At 40.3% G+C, this 18,650-nt stretch overlaps 2 protein-coding genes across 6 annotated transcripts in view; one reads left to right on the plus strand and one right to left on the minus strand.

The window, feature by feature from the left end:
* The window catches only part of PTER (phosphotriesterase related), a 74,459-nt gene extending 64,716 nt beyond the window's left edge, over positions 1-9,743 (plus strand). For 4 of the 5 annotated variants that reach the window (XM_055543898.1, XM_055543896.1, XM_055543899.1 and 1 more), the window contains 2 exons: positions 420-560; positions 8,202-9,743. In XM_055543898.1, the coding sequence (XP_055399873.1) occupies positions 420-560; positions 8,202-8,412 (352 nt within the window). In that variant the 3' untranslated portion in view covers positions 8,413-9,743. The remainder of the gene's footprint in view (positions 1-419; positions 561-8,201) is intronic. The other variant, XM_055543900.1, reaches the window with a different exon arrangement.
* Positions 9,744-11,269: 1,526 nt separating this feature from the next.
* C1QL3 (complement C1q like 3) lies at positions 11,270-18,201 on the minus strand. The gene is made up of 2 exons (XM_055543901.1): positions 17,614-18,201; positions 11,270-11,822 (listed from the first exon to the last, which is right to left on the minus strand). Exons 1-2 carry the CDS (start codon positions 18,199-18,201, stop codon positions 11,643-11,645), a joined length of 768 nt encoding a protein of 255 aa, XP_055399876.1. The 3' UTR covers positions 11,270-11,642.
* Positions 18,202-18,650: the final 449 nt, after the last annotated feature.

Here is an 18,650-nt window from a genome sequence, read left to right on the forward strand (position 1 = left end):
CTAATTTCTGAGCTTTCCTGGTGGCTCAGACAGTGGGGGGAAAAAAAAGAAAACTGCCTGCAATGCAGGAGACCTATATTCAATCCCTGGGTCAGGAAGATCCCCTGGAGAAGGGAATGGCAACTCACTCCAGCATTCTTGCCTGGAGAATTTCATCGACAGAGGAGCCTGGTGGTCACATTCCATCGGGTGGCAAAGGGTTGAACACAACTGAGTAACTAGCATTTTTACTTCACTTTTCCTAATTTCTAGTAACAATTGAACTTAATATTTTATAGTTACATCCTAAAAGCCAACTCCAAAATTCTTTTACTTGATTTCAACTATATTCCAGTACATAGTGTGCGTAACACTTTTAATCTGTATGTGTGGAAAACATGGTCTTGATAGTAACAATACGTCTGTCTTCTTGTCTCTAGGACTATCCTGGATAAGAAGGAACTACTGGAGTTTGCTCAGCTTGGCTGTTACTTGGAATATGATCTCTTTGGTACTGAACTTTTTCATTATCAGTTCAACCCAGATATTGACATGCCCAATGATAATAAAAGAATTAAAAGGTAAATATGATGAAATCTCTCACAGCATTTCCTTTTACCATTTCTTCCGGACTTTCATATCTGGGTAGGAATTAGTAAAGATTCAGGAAACAATAAGCAGGCGGAACCAGAGACTTGCAAGGGAAAATATATCAATGCTGTTTCAGGAAGGCAAATCTCTATATATTATTTCAAGGAGAAAATGAGTCAAGCTAAGTAGGTAAAAGCTTAGCAGAGCCTTAGAAGTTCAGTGCAGATGGGCAGCTGATAAGAAACACAGATAATACTCAATCTCTGCTCTGACAGTTAAAGAACAAAAGACATTTCCCTGTTTTTATTCTTAATGAAGTAAGCTGTTTCTTTCTCAGGTTGATCACACCAAAGTCCTAACCTCCTGCAATGAATTTTTGAAATGTTTATTAAAAATATTCACCATATGGCAAAACCAATACAATATTGTAAAGTAATTAGCCTCCAATTAAAATAAATAAATTTAAATTTAAAAAATAAATAAATAAATAAATAATAAAATTCCTACAGAACCAGGATACTCGATTAAGAGTTGATGGAATTTGTTTGTGACAATGAGCCAAGTCTGTTCAGGTATTTATTAGAGATGAAACATGCTTTTCATTAAATGTGGGGACCTAATTGGTTATGGAAAAAACCTGCTTTCAGACTAAATAAAACCTTCTACAAATCCAAAAAAAAAAAAAAATTCACTAAAGAGGTAATTGCAACTGAAAGGCTATAAGGTCAAACATTATATAAAGTCCAACCTCTCAAAATTGTTCAATATTTGTGAGGGAAAACAAATAATTATACAAGTCATTCTCTGCATGCAAGTGGAAATTTTTGAGAGTCAAGACTAGATGGTAACCTGGTTTGCCTTGGTTACCTGGTGATATGAAGAATGAATGCACCAAGTTAGGGAACCTGGGAGGTGAAATAGATTTGGGATCGGCAGGATGACTTTAGTTTGGGAATATAGTGTTGCTACTCCATGAGGCCATGGGAAAAGGGTGTGAAGCTCAGGACAGAGACTTGGACATGCAGCTAGACACTGTTGGTTTGCATGTGACAGTCAGTAGCGTAGGAATGAATGCGATCACTCCAAGAAGCAAATGAGGATAGAACCCTGGTGACCACCCACATTTAAGGGATGAACTCAGAAACAGTCCCTCAAGGACAGGTTGAGAAATATTCAAAGCATTAAGAATATCCGGGAAATATCAGGGAAGTCAGCATTGTTATGGAAGTTGGTGGAGAAGGATACTTAAAGCAGAAGGACTTGAACCCTTGTACTAAGTGGCAGATACCAAGAGAGATAAAGAGGGAAAGGTATCCATTGGATTTCACCATCAGGAAATTTTCATTTCACAGTCAGTAAGTGCAGCCTTGGCAGAAAAGGCTTGAGGAAAGACTAGAAGGTGAGCAAGAGGACAGAGAATATGGAGGCTACTCTTGAAGAAACTTGGTAGTAAGGTGAAGCAGGGTTGTACAGCTTGAGCTAGAAGACCAGACAGGGGATTCCCTAGTGGTCCAGCGTCTAAGACTGCATGCTGTCAATGCAGGGGGCCCAGTTCAATTCCTGGTCGGAGAACTAGATCCACATGTTGCAACTAAGAATTTGCATGAGACAACTAAGACCTGGCACAGTCAAATAGATAAGTAAATAAATATGAAAAAAAAAAAAAAGACCAGATAGGGCAAAGAAAGGGTTTGTTAGGAGACCGAGAGAATGAATCCAGAGACTTGGTGCTTATTCTATAGGGTTGTTATAGAATTTATATGAAATAAAGCATGCAGTTTTTAGCTGAGTGTCTGGCTCAGACGGTAAAGCATCTGCCTACAATGCGGGAGACCTGGGTTTGATCCTTGGGTCGGGAAGATCCTCTGGAGAAGGAAATGGCAACCCACTCCAGTACTCTTGCCTGGAAAATCCCATGGATGGAAGAGCCTGGTAGGCTACAGTTGGTAGGGTTGCAAAGAGTCGGAGACAACTGAGCGACTTCACCTTCACCTGGGGTATACTATGGAAGTGATCAGTCAGTGTTGACTTAAAAAAATCTGGACAGATAAGAGATATAGAGCAAGACTCCTGAGGAGACAAACAGATGGAATTTGGGCAGCAAATAGAAGGTTGGTTAAATCAGCCACAGGCTGATTCATGTTGATGTATGGCAGAAACCAACACAACATTGTAAAGCAATTATCCTTCAATTAAAAATAAACCAATATTTTTAGAAAAGGAGGTATGCTATTTCCATAGAAATGAGAGGAGGTGAGGCAGGTAATGGAGTGAGTGCAGATCAATGTCTTGGTGAAAGGGACAGAACACTGAGGACAGATGGTCCCATTTGATCTCGAAAGCGCCTGTGAAAGAGACATGGTCATCTCCTGTGAAGGAAGGAATAGATTCAGGGCAAGACCCTGTATAGGAGGATGAAGGCTGGGAGTGGATGGGGAGTGACAGAGAGATACTGGCTCAGGACATGTTGTATGGAAGACCCAGTGGAGGCCAGAGATCATTACTGCATGACTGTCTATTAGCACCAAGCTGCATAATTTGGTGGTTATTTTCCTAAAAAAATGTTTTGTGAGTAGAAGTAATAGATGTAAACAGAGAGAAGGCTGGGATTCTGTCTGAAGCATGTGCTTGATATCCAAAGGGGACAAGGGCAGGGTTGAGATGAGGGTCATGAGGTCCAAGCTGGAGGGAAGAAAGTATAGAGAGAGAGATGGAGAGATATCTAGCAGTAACATAGCAGGGGTAAATCCCTGGATGCTTTAATGAAGTGAGTGAATACAGAACATGGAAGAGGGTGAGCAAAAAAGTAGAAAGATGCAACTCGTGCTCAGGGTGGAAAACAGAAGGTTGAGCAGAGAAGTAGTTCTCCATGGTGACAAAAGCAGAAGAGCGTTTTGAGTGTAGAAAACTCGTTGGAATTTAGTAAGCCAAATTGGAGTAAAGAAGTGATGTCAGAAAATGTGAGGCTTGAGCAGCACATGAACTACTATGACCACATGTACATATACACTGGGGTATGGGGAAGGTCCAGCAGCTTTAGGGTCTTTCCCTTGGGCAGTCGATCTTTACTTGTGTGTCTTCTGCTGTCCCGTGAACTGACATACCTCCTTGATGAGCTCATTAATTAAAATACCTTCCAGTTTAATATCATTAGAGAAAGATAGTTGAGCAATGTCACAGTAGTTACAAAAACATGAGACACTCACTCTACATCTTTAAACTGCCTTGAATGCCCTGACTAGTATCACTAGGTCTTTTTTTTTCAACTACTCAAACCAATTCTTTGATTAACAGATTTATTGTTTGTTTGTTTTATAATTTAAATTTACTTGCCCAGAAGTACTATTCAGTATTGGCAAACCGTACTAGCTTGAACCATACTCAGACGTGAATATTCTCTGGAATTTAAGATAAGCCTGTGCGGTAGATCTTTCTCATCTTTCATGATCTCAAAATCATGACTTCCTCATGAATGCCCTAAACACATATTTTACAATTCATCTTGGAAATAGGAAGCTTGCTCCCAGGGTTGGCTTCCTTTCTCTAAGCCCCCTTGTGGCAGCGAGGTGTATCTGTTCTACCCCTATGCTTTGCATAAGGCTCCTAGACTTTCAGTAAAAGAGGGAGATCGATGGAGATATGAGCTTTCATTGTGCCAAATGGAAACATTCTAGATGTATGGAACTACATAAAAATTTTATGTATATATACACATCTGTGTTTGTGTATATCTATGTGTCTGTATATGTACATATCTTTAATCTTTTGTAAATTATAAGTCAAACAGAATGAAGTAAGTCAGAAAAACAAACATCATGTATTAACGCATACATGTGAAATCCAGAAAAATGGTATAGATAATCTTATTTGTAAAGCAGAAATAGAGACACAGATGTAGAGAACAAATGTATGAATTCCAAGGGGGGAAGGGAGGATGGCATGAAGTGGGAGATTGGGATTGACGTACATACACTACTATGCATAAAATAGATAAATAATGAGATCTTACTGTGTAGCACATGGAACTCTACCCAGTGCTCTGTGGTGACCTAAATGGGAAGGAAGTCCAAAAAAGAGGGGATAAATGTACAGGTATGGCTGATTTGCTTTGCTGTACAGTAGAAATTAATATGTTGTAAAGCAATTCTACACCACCAGAAATTAATTTTTTAAAAAGTCATGCATTGAGTCACTGGACTCCAGTACAGCTCATGGTGATTGTTAAATGACCTTTGGGGTTGTGTACGCCCTGGTTTATTCCCTTGTCCCCAGGTCTCAGGTGCTTGGTTTTCATCACTCATCAGCAGTCCTTCGAGCTTCAGGAATCATAAAGCTTTGCAGTGAACAGAGAAGCATGCTCCTGCCTACCTCTGGTTTTCAGCACCAGAAATTCTGTGTCTAACACCTGTTTTCAATCTTCTGCTCCATTTCTCAAATCTTATTATATCGCTGCCTTTTCACACTTTGTAGTCTCTCTCTAATATTTGTTTGCAAAACATTAACTCATTTGTATTTCTATAATTACTATGATTTTTTGTCTTCTCATCTGTAGTGGTTCCTTCCTTCTGGCAGCCTCTAACTACTGTTCTACACAATGGCACAGCATGTGAGATGATCCCTTATTTTAGGAGCAACCAGGCAGCTTTCTTGATAGTCAAGATAAAATTATGTTTCTAGAACCAGAACATTCTCTTTCTCATGAGATAACTAGTCTTCGGTTTCTTGACTTACTGAGTTCTAACGGTTCCCATTTTCAAATGAGTATCTTTCCTTGCTACTGCGAAATTTAGTAACTTTGTGTTCCAGGATATGACTCAGGTCTCTTACAGGTATCTGTTTATCTATATAGTATGCCTCTGTAGTAATAAGATATCATTTTTTCACAGACAAGGAAAAGAGACAAAAATGTTGAGAAACGCTCAGAAAATACATGGGGGAAAGTATACCTTAAAATTTCCTGTAATGGGAAATTCCTTTTTAATTGTGGATCAGGGTTTGTCACCGTAAGTTTCAGCATTATGCATGCATCTGTGAAATATTTCTCTTTTTCATAAATCATGATATAGCTGTCTTAGATAATTCCCTTAAAGAGAGGCTGTCCCAAAAGCAACTTTAGATCAGAACTTTTGGACATTATACAAATTTTAAAGACCTCCCCTATATTGGGAGAGGTGAGGGTCCATGGAATACAGAGGTGGGGGATTAAGAGGTACAAATATTAACTATAAAATAAGCTACAAGGATATATTGTACAATGTAGGGAATATAGTCAATATTGTATAGTAACTGTACACATAGTATAAACTTTAAAACTTGTGAATCACTGTAGTGTATGCCTGTAACTTACATAGCATCGTACATCAACTATCCTTCAATAAAAAATAAAGAAGCAAATAATGATGGCGGCACAGATAACCCTCCAAGTGTTTTTAGGACACACTTGGGGTGCATGTGGTAGGACTGAAGATTTCTGGACGAAACAGCCAGGTTGGCTCTTTTATAGCATCCCTTTAAGTGTAATTTGTTTTAAAATGTATGTTCTCCTATAGAATAGGTAACTAATGAGAACCTACAGTATAGCTCAGGGAACCACACTGAAAGCTCTGTGGTGACCTCAATGGGAAGGAAATCCAGAAAAGAGGGGATATATGTATACATGTGGCTGATTCACTGCTGAACAGCAGAAACTAACACAGCACTGTAAAGCTACTATACTCCAATAAAAATTCATAAGAATAAAATAAAATGCACATTCTCAGAAGGCAAAGCTTTGTGTTCAAGTGTGTTGTGGCGACCCACATTTTGCTTACTATTGTTGTTGTTTAGTTGTTAAGTCATGTCTGACTCTTGAGACCCAATGGACTCTAGCCTGCCAGGCTCCTGGCATGGAGCCATGGGATTTTCCAAGCAATAATACTAAAGTGGGTTGCTATCTCCTTCTCCAGGGGATCTTCTGAGACCAGGGATCAAACCCCCATCTCCTGTACTAGCAGGCAGATTCTTTACCACTGAGCCACCAGGGAAGCTCTTTGCTTACGGTAGCATTTATTACATATGACTCATGCACTAGAATGCCAAGAAGCACTATTGAAGCAAAAAGGATACCTTTCAAATAATTAGCCCTTGGAGGAAACTGCTGCCCATCTATCTAGATCCACTGGGGAATTTAGGGACCAACAAGATAATATAGAAAAGGTCAGAGAACAGCCAGGGTCTCCAAGCTGCATGTCCTGCCCTCAGAGATCCATGGAAGTCACCGCAGACACTGCCCAGCGTCCAGACATCCACAGATGGTGGCTGTCACAAGGGGACTGACTCACACTACGGATTACAGCACTTAACAAAGCTAACAGGATTAGATGTTTAGACAATAGGCAGAAAGCTGTTCTGCATAGTTCACTGACTATAAATTTAAAGGAACAGTTCATTATTTATAGCAATCTCATCGACATAGAAGGAAGACAGAGTAAATTTTTACTGGTCAATTTAATCCAACGCTCCCACACTACTACTAAGTCAAAAGACCCATCAGCTTCAAAAGGACTAACGCAGAGGGACTGAAACTGACCTTTTAAAAATGATGATTGATCTAAAATATGACACGAATGAACTATAGTTACAAAACAGAAACAGACTCCAGACATAGAGAACAGACTTAAGGTTGCCAAAGGAGGGGAGTGGGGGCCGGGGAGGACCGGCAGTTTGGGATTAGCAGATATGCAAACTTCTAGAAACAGGATGGATAAACAAGGTCTGCTGTGTAACACAGGGAACAATACTCAATATCCTGTGATAAACCATCATAGAAAAGAATGTGAAAAAGAACATATATTTATAATGGAGTCATTTTGCTATACAGCAGAAATGAACACAAACTGTAACCAAATTGTAAATCAACTCTACTTCAATAAAATTAATTTAGAAAAATGACAACCAAAGGATTTCCCTGGTCCAGTGGCTAAGGCTCTGTGCTCCCAACGCAGGAGGCCCAGGTTTGATCCCTGGTCAGGAAACTAGATCCCCCATGTCACAACTAAAGATCCTACATGCTACAATTAAATAAAATAAATAAATATTTTTAAAGACGTCTACTGCATCACATGCCCTTCATTTTAAAACCAAACAATTTTCGTTTCAGAACATTTTAGTTGTACGAAGATTCCTATCGTTTTGCTATTTTGATCCCAAATAGTCATTGATTTTACTTGCTAGAAAACAAAAATAGGAGAGACAGAGAGACTGAGATCTGAAGAATGGGTTCACTAAGTGAGGTATTTTAGAATGGAGAACTGGATACAAATTCAGGATACAGTTATTTCATGAAATGCTAAAGTGGCCATTTATTCAAACTGGCACATCTGATTAGAAGCTATCTTTAATGCAGGCTTGCCAGGCATCATCGTAAATATCACAGGCTAGGAATTTCTGTGTGCATGGAATAAAAATCCTCTTCCTAGTACGACAGGATATCTTTAGCATCACCGCGCAATATTTATTAAGGGTGTCTTCGCAATGGAAGATGGTATCTTTACGACCACACAATAGGTTTATGAGTAGGAAAAAGTTTAAAGCATTCTGAATGTCGTAAACGTGAAACCAGTGCCATATAATGAATTGCCATTTTTGCACAGGGTGCGACTTCTGGTGGATGAGGGCTACGAGGATCGAATCCTGATGGCACATGACATACACACGAAGAATCGGCTGACGAAGTATGGAGGTCACGGCTATTCCCATATCCTCACCAACATCGTTCCCAAAATGCTGCTGAGGGGCATAACTGAGGGCGCAATTGATAAGATACTGATCAAGAACCCCAAGCAATGGCTAACTTTCAAATAGGATGGTTGCTACGAATTCACACCTTGAGTGTAAAGCTTGCCAGGGAACAGAGAGTGATTTCAAACCCACTGTGAGATATTAATCAGATCCACAGAGGACTAATGACAGAATATTTCCTTTTTATGAGAAGCAGGAGACTTTTGCCTTCTCAGAAACTGGCTATTCCATCTGTACCTTTGGGAGTTGCCGAGCCTAATTAAGCCCTATTGTTTTTCCTTCACAAAATAAATACAAAAGTAGCCATTTCCAAATGATGATTTACAGTTTAGATCCCCTGAGTAGAGTTTTGCTTCCTTTTGTTTTGTTTTCTTAATCCATCAGCAGCACTCCTTGAGAAAATTTAAACTGTTTTTAGTTAAATTACCCCCGTCTGGAGCAATCTAATGTTTCTTGTAATATTGATGATTCTACTAATTATCCTGCTGTTCTTTAATTAATGCTTAATGAATAATATCCCACTTTAAAATAGCTTCTGCAGCAAAGGAAGCTAAATTTTGAGACATTTATTTTAAGGATACTGTAATACAATAACCAATTCACAACAGTAAAAATATTGTGGAAGGTTAATTATATCTGTTCACCTATCTTCATATACTTAAAATAAATCAGTTTTGTTGCCTGTGCCTTTCTGGTATCCAGTTTTCCTATATTTTCTTGTGATTTGAAAAATTTATATAAGGGGATATGAACACACAGCATAGTATTCTATTATAAAAATTCAATCATAAAAGTCAAAATATATTACATAATATAGTTTAATGAATCATTACATTTATAACAAAGGCCACAATTTAATTAATTAATAATATAGAATGCAAAAAAAGAGAAATGTTTGCCTTATATATATATTCCCTTTATTTTCTTTACCTTTCATTTGTCTTTCCTTGGGCCTGAACAGAAAATAATGCTTATTTATCTCAAGAAAAGGTCAGATCTATTAGAAATGACAGTCTGATTCTAGAGCCAAATTTTTAAAAGGTACCCAGACCTGATGTTTAGTGTAAATAAAACATTTTTTGAAACTCTTTTATTTGATGTATACCGCTGTTTATAAACTAATCTTTTGGTTGAATCCTTCATTATACTATTTGCTACCTAAAAAAGAAAAGTCTCCAAACCCTTACTGCTAATTCCTCTTCGATAAATACATATTGTTAAATGGAAATAAAATCCACTGCAACTCCTTTATAATTTATCTTACATATTAGAAAGGCCAAATAGAGTTAGTCATTAGTGTTGATAAAGGGGCTAAGTGTTGCTAATCATGTAAATCATGAGAGTTACTCAGACCAAGGCATTTAAACCAAGCAAACAGCACCTTCAGATGGGAACACCAGGCGTAACTCATTCAGAAAGTTGAGGTTCATGAAATAAAAGATATTTCTGTGGATCAAGGATGATCAAGCTTTCTGTGTATTAGAACAGAAAGCACCCAAGAGGAAGGAGCCAGGAGAACAAACTAATTCCTTTAAATGAAAAAATGCAAATGCCCTTCACCAGTAAGAGAGACAGATTTTGCAGTCTCTGTTTTTGAAATCTAGTTGTCAAAGAGTCTTCAAAGGCAACTGAGAGTGGAACAGATTTTTCATTGTAATAGTGGAAGTAGTCTGATAGTTAGGGTATATCAACATGCATTTCAAATCTTTTTCTTAGAATAGAGAGATGGCTTTTGGCAGTGTATTTTACACAGAGAGGAAGGATTTGCACTACTCTCAAAATCTACCTTACTGTCAGCTTCAGGCCACCTGAGAAAAAAGAAAAAAATTGATCATTCAAATGCATATGATTCATAAACATTGCAAAGGACAGCTACTTCATCTCTGCAGTCCTCACGGTAACAGTCACAGAATGCAGTCAACGTATTCATTGGCATATGGTAATAAAGAAGCCATAGGCTTAATTTACAGACATGTGATTTCTGGGGCATTTTAACCTGATAAAATTTAATTTTCTGGATCACTCTTAGAAGTCATCTGAATGATTTTGCTACTCCATATATTTTTGTCTTCCAAAATATATTTCAATCCAAAATAAGTCAAGTAATTTATGCACGTTTGTGTTTGTGCCTACATGTACATATTTTTAAATTAAATTTTTGGGTCTATACAGCCACTGTACCTATGGTCTGAAGCCATATATATATATTATATTTCATCTAACATATATATATACATACACATATATATATGTAGCAGGTATTTGTATAAAATATATACACTTTGTTGTCATATAGGTTATATGTGAAATGGTTTGTTTTGAAATAACCTCAAGCCATGACCTGTTGTAACCATCTGAAGGCCTTATTTAGTGTCCCCTCGGTGACGCATGCAGCAGTGCAAATTAAACTTATGTGCATTGGGTTATGAATAATCTTTTGTTTCAAAGAAGGCAAAAGCCTCTGTCTGATTTAACACCAAAGAATAAATTGCTCTGACTTGTCCAAGTAAACCTAAACACATTCTATAGACAAACCGGACACAGGGGATTTTTCTAAATACCATACATAATTACACGTTTACACACTTAGAGGGTAATCCTATGATACAAGTTCAATCTCTATTTTTAAGGACTATCACCCCAAAAGAAAAGAAGATTCCTAAGTCAAAGGAAATGTGGAAAATGACCCTAGGCTTGGGAATTCCCTCAAATCCAGAAAATTCCAGGTTAAGGCTTGAAGTTGAATCATTCCCAGGTCTAAGCTAAAGTTAACAAGAATACAAGGCAAACGATTTCTTTGGGGACAAAGCAGCATTGTGTCAATGAGACCCTCTCCTGCAGGGTAAAAGTCATTCTTCCCCACACTGTAAATGGACCCCGAGTTTCATAATTAGCAGATAAACTCACAGGAACCAAAGCTGACATATGGATAAAAGCAGCGAGATCACAGTACACCAAAGTATCATATATATCGAAGAAATAATTCAGTGTCTTAGATTTTTCTATAAAAATTTGTGATCTATATATAGGACTTCATTCACATGGACACTAACAATAAGGAGTATTTGCTTTGGCGGTAGTGGATCACACATCTGCTTATCTTGATTTTAATATATTTTTTTACATCATGTTCTGAGTACACAGATGTGAGTCAGGTAGCATTTGAATCCCCCACATCATATACACAGCTGAGGTGCCCCGCATCCGGCATCCCCCGGGGTCCTCGGTTCACTGACGTTAGCCACATGAATCCAAGGTCTGAACTCAGAGCAAGAAGCTCAGTTTTTGCACAATCAGTCAGCATAGATAATAAATCCAGAAAATGTGCTGTATTTGTTGTTGTTGCCTCCGTGGGCTTTCCCGCCATCTAACTTGATGTAGACTTCATCTCCTGGCTCCAGATGAAGAACCACACTGTTACTCGCATAGTCGTAATTCTGATCCGCATCTTGGGCAATTGCGCTGGCGCGCACCTGTGTGAAACAGACAAGAATTAGAATCTGCAAAAGAGATTTTCTTTTCTTTTTTTTTGCCATTCACACAGCACCATAAATAGACTGGCCGTCAGGGCCCTGAATTTAGCACAGCCAAGTCCACCTTGGCCTTGGGGCTTTATGAGGATATCTTTGCAACGGTTTCAACTATGCTATTGGAAAACAGAAAATAGCACTTTTCTGATGGTCATTGTAGCAGTCTTTTTTTTTTTTTTTAACTATATGTGGTAAACAATGCATGCCAATCTCTTCTCTTCCTAAATCAGGACTTTTCTAATTCCTTGTATCTCTATGCCCAATCACTTCCTGAAATGGCCATTGTTTTCTGCATTTTAATTTAAACCAAGCAGCAGTATTCTAACCAGTTGTCTATGAGTACAGAAGTTCAAACCAAACTTCAGTTGGTCCCTATGATGATTAGAAAATTGAGATCCATGGTATGTACAGACTCAGAGAAATCTGACTCCTCTAACTCTACTATACAGAAAGAAAAAAAGAAGAAATCTTTTTGATTTGGGGCTTTCAAAATCTAATTCAAACCTGTACCTGAATCAAACATTATTGGTTTAAAAGTTTTCATAGCTCTTACTTCTATTTGTGCCTTTTTATCACTTACTTGTGTACACTTAAACTATTTAATTTCAGTACATCTAAAACTTATAGAAGTAACAACACTCCCATGATTTGATGTCTCTAAAATTTCTAGAATTTATGAATGATCTCATGGAATACCCTTTTATATTTAGGTGATTCTAAATGTGTGGTTTGCTCTGAGGATGGAGCTTTCCTTATAATCCACTCATATTGAGCCTGTGATCTCATTAGAGAGCTGACAGACACTTGCAAACAGTCCAATTCCCCATCATATCAAGTAATATGGACATTCTGTCACATTCTCAACTCCAATTAGGCTTCATATTCATTTAGTTGTATTCTGAGTCTACCTTGGAAAAAAATTTTTCAATAGGCAGACTTGTACTTGATTTATTTCAGTAAAACATCTACTTTGTGGCTTGTTTCTATTCCACTGTAATGATATTTCCCCAAATAACACAGCGAGTGATTTAGTGGCTTTGTAAACCTGTACAATGTAATAATGCATGACTTGGGGTGCAATATGTGGGATTTTATCACTTGGCAAAATGAGAGAAATGAGACATAAGTCAAGCATTTCCATTCCTTTCTTTCAAAATTTAAATGATAGGTTTTCAAATTAAATTTTCATGTGGTATGTTCTCACAGTAATGCTGAAATGTTAAAAAAGGAGAAGGCTCTTTGACACTGCTGAACTTGTAATTCGAGTAGTATTTTAAGCATTTCTTTCTGGATATCATATGGCAAAAGGAGAAAAGGGCTTAAAGATTTAGAATCATTTAACACTGTGCTAATTGACACTAATATAGTGAAAGCAATATATTTTTATGCTGAGAAGCACTGATTCAAATGTATACACCACTTTAGTGAAGTGATCTGTTTTGAACATTAATAAAAATACAACTTAATGTCATAATATTTCTTAGGAATTAATCCATTAGATTATAGGAGTTGGATGCTTTGATTCACTAATTTCATCTAGTCATTACATTCCCAGGAGAAAATAATCTACAAGGAGGACAGCATTCTTAGGACTTGATTTTTTTTTAATGTGTAGATTTTTAATGAGTGAGAAAAATTAAAATACAAAATAATAGCTAGCCATATTAGTAATATATGAATTATCAATCTATAATAGGTTTCTCACCTAATAATCAGCCACACATTTTTATTTAGCGCTTTAGGTATTTAGTATGAAATTCTATAGGTATTATGCTTTAACACTGTTTTCTTCAGGAAGGCATTTGAGAACTGGGATTATCAAAATCAGTTGATTTAGAGATAACAGTCTTAAACACATATATAATGCAATTTTTATTCTATTGCATTATGGGGTCTAACCACAAACCCATGTAAATGTTACCATTTTTATTCAGTAGGTGTTACCATGAAAATCTGCAAATGCATTAGGGTGATCCCACAGACTGGAAGGTTACCCTTATAGTTTTCACTTCCTTTGTTGGATAAAGCCAGTGTGATTGCTTTTTAATGAAAGTGATTCTCTGAGATTTTAACCTGTACTGTACCATAATACTCTCCCAATTAAATACGTGCCATATTCTAGTGTACTTTGCCTGATTTTTGTATGCCTGCTCACCTGATCATACTATAAAGGTATAATGGAACTTGAAATTTCAAGCTCTAGTATCCAGCCCAGTAACTTCCAACAATTCTTCCTTTAAGCCATCAAACTATTGAGGAAAGCAATGTATCCACCCTGGAGACTATTTTCAGGTTCCAAAATGTATACTGATTTCAGCATTTTCTCTGAGAGGTTGATGCATTCTTTTCTTTGCCCCATATACCCATTTCTACCTAAATGTACTCTAATATCTTTTCATCTTATAAGTTAACTATTTGGATTCTGCTGATCTTTAGTGCATGTTTCACAGCCCCTAAAAAGATAATTAATTTGACATTTCATGAATCTTGCTAATAAATTAATACCAGCCCACAAACTGTCCATTATTTCCAATATATCTCATATGTACTGGTGCCATGACTAATAAATTCTTAGAGTAAAAATGGATCTTTAATTATTTTATAGCTCTAATCTTAAGCCAGTTTTATTTTTTATTACAGTAGCTTATTATTTTTTTTTCCAGAAAATTAGAGTAGCTTATTATAGTGGTATTATAGTGACTGGATTCAAATAGCTATATTTTTTATTCATGTTTCCTGCTAAAAGTATACAAACTTAAAAAAAAAAAATTCCCGTCTCTGTTAAAGCTATTTGAGTCCAACTTTTGCCTTTAATATGCACTGTCATGGGCTTTTAACACATGGTAAGATTAAATTTAGGTTGATGGTTTCATGGGGAATATGAGAATGATAGTCCTTTTAGTTCTCTGTTTGTGAGGATATAATAGGTTATGTTGCCTTAGCATTATCTTATTAGTGAGGGTTTATCATTAGAGACAATATTTATGGTAACATTTGCTAATTTAATTAATTGCTACTGATGCTCTCATAATTTCATTTTCATTGTACTTCTGTGGAATCATAAACAAAAGGTTAAGTGGTGTATCAGGTTAATTTACTGGCCTTTGATGTTTCCATCTGTGATTCTGCATTCAAACACAAAGCATAAATAAAATGGTTCTCATATGGTTACGGTCCAGAGGCATTCCTCTATCCTAGAGTGAACTGCTTTTTTAGTTTAATTTTTTGTGCTTCTCAAATCTACTTAATCCATAGAACATTACACTGACATGGATCTCTTGAGTTTCTGTTTTATGAAAACAAATTAGGTCAGCTCAGAAGAGGGAACTGCTGTCTAAGAAGTGATCAGACAAGAGTAAAATTGAAAATCAAGGATCAACTCTTTCTTTAATATTAATTAAAAAAAGATTTTGTAAGATTTGTCATTTGTAATGCCTGCAGACCAGACTTTACAAAATAGCTCTATTCTGGAGATAGAATTTCTTAACACTAATATTGTAATAACCATTTTGCAAAACAGTCCTTGCTGAACTCGAAAATATATTGCTTGCTACGGTATTTGTTTTTCTGAATAACTTGTTGCTCACCTTTTATAGAAGCAGCAGCTTAACAATGCCAATGAAAAGCATTATACATTATCAGGTCAGCTGTTTTGCCTTTTTTTTTTTTCCCTGATCCTCACAGAATGCATATCCTAGGATGATACAAAGAAGCCTTCTACACTTCAAACAATGAAATAATCAAAAAAACCAAACTGCACACGGAACACATATATGGCATGGTTTTCCTGGAATCTAAATCTGGCCTCAGCGTCAGCATTTAAACTAATTTAAATGTACTGCTCCCCAGCTTTTCATGCAATTGCAATTCCCAGAGACTTAAAGATGTGTGTTTTTATACTCTGGCTGAAACAACTTGAATCATTTTTTTTATTTGAATTAATACCTCTAAAAACAATCTCTTCAGCCTGACAGTATTTGCTAGACTTAATCTTTGAGTCAGAAGGCAGCCAAATTGTAAATAAATGGGTGCCTCATCACTGCCTCCTGAGGGGCTGTTCACAAATCATTTTGTTAGGGTGACATAATAGCTCTATTTTGGTACAATGAGTCATGCCCTTTTTAGCCATTTACCTATAATGAAGCCACTGCTCTGTGAATAATTTTTATTTATCTTAATATTATTTTCATGCATAATAACTATAATAAACAACCCTGTCAGTGCCTCCTGGTGGCCATTTTTCCTCTTTTTTGTTCTATCCGACCTTAGGGTCCCTTAAGCCATTTACTTCTGAATTCCTTTAGAAGTGAGGGGTAATAGGAAAGAGAACGGACAGGATATTTCGCCCTTTCTCTTATTTATTTAGAGCGTTTGTGTTTCACTTTGGAAGAATTCTGACACTGTGAATTGTGTGTTTGGAATAAATTCTGCTTTAATGTGGCTTAATAGAAACCAGGGTTATAGCTAGAAAGGTCTCAATTCAAGGGACAAGCGACCTGAAGCCTGAGAATCCTTGTTACATCATAGTTGGCCCTCGCTGGGTCATGGGGAGCAGGGTGGAGGGGGGACTCTGTGCCACCTGAGAAGCAAAGTTAAACCCAAGAACTCAGCCCAGACTGCAGGCTGCAAGGCCTCCCTCAGCGGCTGATTTACCGTGTGCAGAGGGTCTGATTACACTTTGAAGTAGATACAAATATGATTTTCCTCCCCTGACTAAGAGATCAGACACACTATGGTTTTGCAATGACCGCGAATTTCTCAAGGCAACGGGAAAGTGGCCCCAGCCTAACACCGCAGACCGGTGGCCCTTGGAGCAGCGCGCAACGACTTGGCTCAGGGGAGCAAGTCGTCTGGCCGAGGGCTAACCTGAGGCTATTTCACAGTCCAGGCCAAGGCCACCGATGCTTGTGAGGGAAAGGTTGGGTTGGAGAGACCCTCACGAAGGCGCCCTGGGGCTCGCTGGCAGGGAGGCTCATCGCCCCGGGGTTGGGTTGGCCCACCAGCTTCCTGACCACCCACCCGCCTGTGCGTCCTCCGGCTCCAGCCAGTGGAGTTTGGGCTCTGTGTCTGGGAGCGTGTTTTATGGCACAAACCCAGAATTCTCAACTTTTCCTTTTGTTAGCAGCACTTATTGCCTCTCCCCCTTCTTCAGCTGAAATCTAAACCAGAGTTTTGCATCTCGAATTTGACTACTTGTGAGTTTATCCGGACCTGGCGATGTGGTCCTGCCTTGGCCCCGGGTGCGACCTCCGCTCCGACTCACTCCTCCGCACCCCTTCTATTTTTTCCTTTGGGCCCAGGTCTTTCTCCCTCGGGTTTGTCACGCTGGCACGCCCACTTCTGGCTCCCCCAGCCCTCCCAATTCCTGGCAAAACCTGACAGTGACCCCACGCTGGTGAGCATCCCATAGCCGAGGGGTCGCTTTCTCCTCCAGGACTGCCCGAGGTGCACGAATTGTCCCGGGACGGAATCCTGCTTCCCGCTTCTTAGGGTCGCGCGCACGGAGCGCAGGTGCCCGGGCTTCGGAAGCCACCCTCGCCAGGCCTCCGGGCGCTCTTTGGCGTACGACCCCCCGCCTCCCCAGGGTGGGGACAGCATTCTCCCTCGCTCGCAGCTCCCTGGAGCGGGAGCTGCCGCGCCCATCCTCCGCGGGCTCCCACCCCCCATTTCCGGGGTCTCCTCCCTCTCGCCTGCACCTTCCCGCGCGCCCTCCCCGCCCTCCGCCTGCTCTCACCTGGTTGTTTTTGCAGAGATCAGCCCACATGCTGGTGCCATCCCCTCCTCGCATCAGAACGTGGTAGGTGAAGAAGTAGATACCCGGGATGGAGCAGGTGAACTTGCCCGTGGTAGGATCGTAGTGGTTCCCCAGATTGGTGACCACGTCGTCGAACTTGAGCACCTCGTAGCCTTCGTGCTGCCGCTTGAGGCCGGCGTAGAAGGCAATCTTGGGCACCGTGCTGTAAGTGGCGGCGCTGATGGCCCCGGCCGCGTTCAGGCCCGGCGCCCCCGGCGGGCCCGGCAGGCCTTGGCGGCCGGGCTCGCCCTTCTCGCCCGGGGGGCCCACGGGGCCCGGCGGCCCGGGCTCACCCGGCGGCCCCCGCGGGCCCGCCTTCCCCGGCCTGCCGGCCTCGCCTTTGGGGCCCTGGATGAAGGTGGGCAGGGACTGCATGAGGCCGCGGTCGGGCGTGGCGGCCGTGCTGGGCGCCTTGGTGCCCCCATAGGGGTCGCAGACCATGCGGCAGGTGCCCAGCATCTCGTAGTGCGCCGACGTGCCGGCCGAGCTCACCAGCACCGGGATGAGGATCACCAGCAGCAGCACCATCACCACCCCCAGCGCCCCGGCTGCAATCAGGCGCCTCCTGCTGCCCACCAGCCGGCTCAGCGCGGGGCGATCCTCTTGTCTGCTTTTGGACAAAATTTTGAAGGTTGGGCGGGGACCTCCTCAGAGCCGAAAACAACCCCCTGCGAACCCCAAGTCCCCTGGGCAGGCGCGCGCCGGCCGCTCCTCGCGGGCTCTGGCTCTCCCCCCAGCTGAGGCTGCGGCTGGGGAGGGAGCTCGGACGCCAAGTGACTTAAGCTGAAGTCCCGAGCTGGGGGTGCGGGTGGGGGTGGGGGCAGGGGGAGGGGTGCGCAGGGCGCCCTCTCTCCTCCCGCGAGCCCCTCGCACCTGTGGCTGCCGGGGCGCCGGCGCGGCCGCCCTGAGTGCAGAGCAGCCGCCGCCTCTCGCGCTCTCCCGGGCCGCTCACACTTTTATGCCTCCGCCTGCGATCG

Source organism: Bubalus kerabau, chromosome 13 (assembly GCF_029407905.1).
Source record: "Bubalus kerabau isolate K-KA32 ecotype Philippines breed swamp buffalo chromosome 13, PCC_UOA_SB_1v2, whole genome shotgun sequence".
In the NCBI taxonomy this organism is placed as follows: Eukaryota; Metazoa; Chordata; class Mammalia; order Artiodactyla; family Bovidae; genus Bubalus; species Bubalus kerabau.